We start from the raw sequence: 5,893 nt of genomic DNA on the forward strand, positions 1-5,893 counted from the left end.
CAGCTGCCCCTCACTCCTCCACTGGGCCGGGCCCCTGACACTCCCAGCCCTGGGCCCCCAGGAGCATGTCCCACATTACGATGAGGTGACTGTATGTGATCTCCCTCCATCCACGGGACTGCGACACCCACGGCCACGTCTGTCTGTTCTGTGTGTCCCTAGCATGTGGCAGAGAGCAGGCTGAGGCTCCTTTGTGAATGGAGAACTCAGAAACCCGAGGGAAACTGCAGGCTCCCTAGCAGACCAGATAATGGTGTGTCAGCAAGCCCCTGAACACTGCTTATTTAATATTCTGTTTCTTCATATTAAGAAAAGTGAAGTGTCCGACTCTGTGCGACCCTGTGGACTGTAGCCTACCAGGCTCTTCCATCCATCGGATTCTCCAGGCAAGAATACTGGAGTGGGTTGCCATTTCCTTCTCCAGGGATTCTTCCGACCCAGGGATCTCCTGCATTGCAGGCAGACACTTAACCTCCTAAGCCACCAGGGAAGCTCTCATATTAAGAAGCATCCCTTTAAAAATGCCTCTGGCCCAAGTAACTTTGGGAAATGAGGTACTAAATAAAGATAAACAGGGAGTGCTGGGGCTTTTAAAGTCATGAGCTGCTCTGCGTCTTTGATACGGACATCTGTCGTGGATTTCCCTTGGGGGTGTGGTGGCAAAGCCAGCTTCCAGGAGCCCCACCTACATCTCCTGGAGCACACTCCACAAGGCCTGGCCCGTGGAGTCCCCACAAAGGCAGGTGTCTACGTGTGAGCTCAGAGGTAGCAGCGATCCCTGCAGAAAAACCTCTGTCCAGAAACACGTGTGTGTTCACTTGTGTCTGACTCTTTCGTGACCCCATGGGCAGTCCGCCAGGCTCCTCTGTCCATGGGATTCTCCAGGCAAGAAAACTAGAGTGGGTTGCCATTCCCTACTCCAGGGGATCTTCCTGACCCAGGAATCAAACCCAGGTCTCTTGCATCTCTTGCACTGGCAGGCTTTACTATTTTACCACTGTGCCACCTGGGAAGCCCCTGTCCAGAAAAAAACTGTCCTTATCCCCAATCTAGAGAAGAGCTGTATCTGCAAGATGCTGCCACTGCGTGACCGATTCGTTACGAGTTAAGAGCCAACCAGCTCCTTCTCCTCCCTGTTCCTGTCCTGACTCCTTCCCCACATCCATGGCAGTCCTATCTCGGGACACGGGGGAGGCTAAATGCAAAGCCCACACCTGCACCAGTACCCGGCTGGCCCAGGGCCCCTGAGGGAATGAACTACAGGGTATTTAAAAGTAGAATCTGGGACCTAATCCTAGTTTTGCCACTATGCAATTTTAAATAATATTAAAGCATAGGTTTTTCTCCTTCAATTTGATTCACATTTTAGAAAGTATATATGAAAATACTTGGAAAACTCGAGATTTTACCTGAATATATCACATACCTAGTATAAAAGAATTTGTATTTAAAAAAAACCCCACAACAATAATTCCATAAAAATTCTTAAATAAAACTAAGATTTAATAGTTGAAATTCTATTAGTCAAAGGATGAAACAGGCATAAGCCAAATGCCAACTGATGCATTCCCCAAACTAGTTTCAAAGCGTCTGCTAGACTCAACCGCAAGGCTGTTTTAAGTATTTTCACTTAAATGTTTCGTTTTTGTGTTGCAGTTTAGTCACTAAGTTGTATCCAACTCTTTGCAACCCCATGGACTGTAGCCCACCAGGCTTGTCTGTCCAAGGAGTTTCCCAGGCAAGAATACTGGAGTGGGTTGCCAATTCCTCCTCCAGGGGGTCTCCCAGGCCAAGGGATTGAACCCATGTCTCCTGCATTGCAGGCAGATTCTTTACCGCTGAGCCATCAGGGTAGCCCTCTATTGTTTTTTGGGGGGTGGGGATGGGGGAATCAGAGCCATCTTATTTCCAGTTTACCACAAATCATAAACTGATACTGACCTCAGTACCTTTCAACTGGGGAAACGTGGTGCGCTTGCGTCCTCCCAGCTCACCCCGTGTGGCAGAGGGAGCTCGGGGCCGGGCAGCTGGGAGCCTGCGAGGTCTTCCCACAGGAGACCTGCACCTGCCGCCCCCTCAGCGTCGTGAACTTCAGAGGGAATTAGGAAACGTTCGAGGGTACACAGAGAATCTCTAAGAAACTAGGCACAACGAGTTAGTCTGAACACACAGCCAGTTTTGGCTTATTTAAATGAGAAATGTAAGATGCAAGTTTGCTGTAAATGGAGACAGTTAACTGAAAAGCTTCTTACACACAGAATAAAAAAGTTCTAATGGGAGGAGTGGGAAGAGGGGGATTTGGGAAAAGGTAATCAAAAGTACAAACTTCAGTCACGAGATAAAGGAGTATTAGGGGTGTGATGTACAGTGTGAAGACTACAGTCAAAACTGCTATATTACACACAGGAAAGCTGTTTAGAGGGTAAATCCTTAGAGTTCTCATCACAAAGAAAAAACAATATTTTTTCTTTTTCTGCTTTTTTTTTTTAATCTATATAAGATAATGAATGATAACTAAGTAAAAAATATCCTTATCATTTGGCAGGCCTTCTGACGACATCAGAAAGAACTGTCAACAACCAGAGATGAATGAGCGGACGTTGTGAACACATTTCTCCGAAGGAAATGTATGAATGGCCAATAAGCACATAAAAAAAATGCTCTACCATTGTTAGTCATCAGGAAAATGTCAATCAAAACCATAGTGAGATACCACTTCACACCCACAAGGATGACTACAATAAAGACCGACAGTAACAAGTATTGGCAAGGATGAGGAAAAAACAGAACCCTCACAGACTGCTGGTGGGAATGGGGAAATGGTGCCATCGCTCTGGAAAACAGTCTGGTCGTTCCTCAAAAAGTTAAAACAACAAACAACCCTAATGTCCACCATCAGATTCAGGGATAAGCAAACTGTGGAAAGGGCTTCCCAGGTAGTTCAGTGGTGAAGAATCTGTTGCCACTGAAGGAGACATGGATTTGATCCCTGGGTCTGGAAGATCCCCTGGAGAAGGAAATGGCAACCCACTCCAGTATTCTTGCCCAGAGAATCTCATGGACAGAGGAACCTGGTGGACTACAGTCTATAATATCGCAAAAGAGTTGGACTCAGCGACTAAACAACAAAAAACTGTGGTATATTCACAGAATTAAATATTACTCAGTCACAAAAATGAATAAAGCTCTTGTACATGCTGCAACATGGATTAGCCTTTAAAAACATGCTAAGGTAAAAGAGGCTAGTCACAAAAGAAAACATGTTGTGTGATTCTATATATATACACAATGTCCAGAACAGGCAAATCCATAGGCTGGGACATGAGAGGGTGGGGTTTCCTTCTGGAGTGATGAGGATGGTCCAGATTTAGATGGTGATAATCGAGCACAGCATTTGGTGACTACTAAAAACTCTGGGAGTTGATGATGGACAGGGAGGCCTGGTGTGCTGCGATTCATGGGGTCGCAAAGAGTCGGACACGACTGAGCTACTGAACTGAACTGAAAAACCCTGAACTGTATATTTTTAAAAGGGTGGATTTTAGATACTTGTATTATATCTCAATTTAAGAAAAGGATCAGAAGCGAAGTCTTTGTCATTCTTTTCCTCTTTGTGACAACACATATTAAGCGAGAGTGACTAAATGAGAAAAAAATTTTTTTGAAAACTAAAACCATGGAGCTTCTTCACTCATCTGTTCATAGCAAATATTTAAAGCAGCTTATTCCTCCTTCATTGTATGTCAGGTGTCATCAAAGGTGGATTAGAAATGACTGTGGTTAAGTCAGTTTAGAATGGGACCTACTGCGGATAAAGTAATTTACCTCCTGAAACTACCCACCCTGGGCAAGCTGACTGCACTGTGATGAACACATTAGAAATCACCAGTTCTTATCATCTTCAAGTCCATGTGATCCTCAACTATTCTTTCACAGTGGTGGATGGTCAGGACTTCTGTTTTACAAGGTCCCACCTCAGGTGGCCCAGCAAGCCCGAAACCATGCTGCGGCTCTTCACCAACAGTACCGAGCCTGGGGTCACGGGGGGCCTGCCTCCCTTGGGACACCAGACGGACGCCTGGCTCTGCCAATGCTCTGCCCTGCAGTGTGCTTGCAACCCAGGAGGGGCTCCGGCTGCAGGCAAAACATGCCCAAACAGCACACACTCCCTCAACAGGGGGAAGCTTGGAAGGCAGCTCTCAGGTCAGACACACACAACACTGATGGAAGCCTCGTCTTCCTTCTGTGAATTAAAAAAGAACACGAGAAAGCAACTTACCTTCTTTAATGTAAATGTCAGTTGTTTGCTGCCAACCGTGGTGTCGGATACACTCAATGTTCCGTTTTTCGCTTCAAGTTTCAACCGGTCTTCAAGGGTTTTACTGCAGGAAATTTAAGAGAATGACACATTAATTAGGGTTATGTTTTGATTTCCCATTAGAAACAAGCTTTAATTAGAATCGATCACACAAAGAATGACCTTTTACACATGTGGTAAAGACAGAAAATGGCATTTGTTTAACACAATCAATGGACAGAATTGCAGACACTCAAACCGTCATTACTCAGACTCAGCAAATATACAGTAGAAACAATGGCTGTCCCAAACACCCACTAATTAAGTATGTTAAGTGGTGGTTCCAAATATTTCAGTGCTTGCTATTTATGTTACTAAATCACATTTCTGAAGCCAAAATGCAAAGGAGCCATATTTCTGAAGCATGTAATTTACTGTAACGGTCAGAGGCACTTAAGCTGCTAAAGCATTTTTTTTTTTTTTTTTTTGCTAAAGCATTTTATATTAAATCCAGGCACCAGTTAGGTATGTGAGCATCTCAGCAACTCAATCACCTTCTACACAGCAGTGAACACAAGCAAAGCCTTTTGGGTCAAGCCACAGAGAAGTGCTAGGAGAACTCTGACTTTTCCTTCACTCGGTCTTAGCTTGTGGACCACGCTCATTACCCAGAGTACAAGCAACTTGACACGTGAGATCATCTGATGACATGGAGAAAACAAAAGCAATCACAGTGCGGATTTGACTCAGCCTGATTCAGGGCTACCTCTCCTTTCAACTTCGTACGTGACTTGCTTTCTGACACAATTTACCCCCAATTCAAATTTCATTTCTTGATCATGTTTCTAAAGTCTCTCTCTATAATCTTTGTCCTTGTTATGGTCTGCTGTGCCTGGCAACTCAGTGCATCTACGACAGTCAAGATGTTGATTCTGAATTTAAATTTAGTACCAGTTATATAATACTTCATTCGGACACGACTGAGCGACTTCACTTTCACGTGTTCTTTATAAAAGCAGATCAGCGTTAACTTGCTTTAGAGAGAAAAAACAGAACTAAGCCTAAAGATAGATATTTTTAGTAAGTTTTAATGTTAGCTCTAGCCCTTCTGCATGTGTGCGTGCTCATTCATTTCCAACTCTTTGTGACCCCATGCACTGAAGCCTACCAGGCTCCTCTGTGCATGGGATTCTCCAGGTTAAGAATACTGGAGTGATATGATTCAAGTGAGGAGATGCCCACGTCCAAGGTGAGAGAAACCCAAGTAGGACGGTAGGTGTTGCAGGAGGGCATCAGAGGGCAAACACACTGAAACCATACTCACAGAAAACTAGTCAATCTAATCACACTAGGAACACAGCCTTGTCTAACTCAATGAAACTAAGCCATGCCCGTGGGGCAACCCAAGACGTGCGGGTCATGGAGGAGAGATTTGACAGAATGTGGTCCACTGGAGAAGGGAATGGCAAACCACTTCAGTATTCTTGCCTTGAGAGCCCCATGAACAGTATGAAAAGGCAAAATGATAGGATACTGAAAGAGAAACTCCCCAGGTCAGTAGGTGCCCAATATGCTACTGGAGCTCAGTGGAGAAAT

The 5,893-nt window shown here is 44.7% G+C and overlaps 1 protein-coding gene across 2 annotated transcripts in view; it reads right to left on the bottom strand.

Moving 5' to 3' along the window:
• Window positions 1–5,893, bottom strand: part of NOL10 (nucleolar protein 10) — an 89,464-nt gene that overhangs the window by 2,497 nt on the left and 81,074 nt on the right. For both annotated transcript variants that reach the window (XM_010852062.1, XM_010852063.1), the window contains exon 20: window positions 4,280–4,382. In XM_010852062.1, coding sequence (XP_010850364.1) covers window positions 4,280–4,382 — 103 coding nt within the window. The remainder of the gene's footprint in view (window positions 1–4,279; window positions 4,383–5,893) is intronic.

Source organism: Bison bison, unplaced genomic scaffold (assembly GCF_000754665.1).
Source record: "Bison bison bison isolate TAMUID 2011002044 unplaced genomic scaffold, Bison_UMD1.0 scf7180017864307, whole genome shotgun sequence".
Taxonomy (NCBI): Eukaryota; Metazoa; Chordata; class Mammalia; order Artiodactyla; family Bovidae; genus Bison; species Bison bison.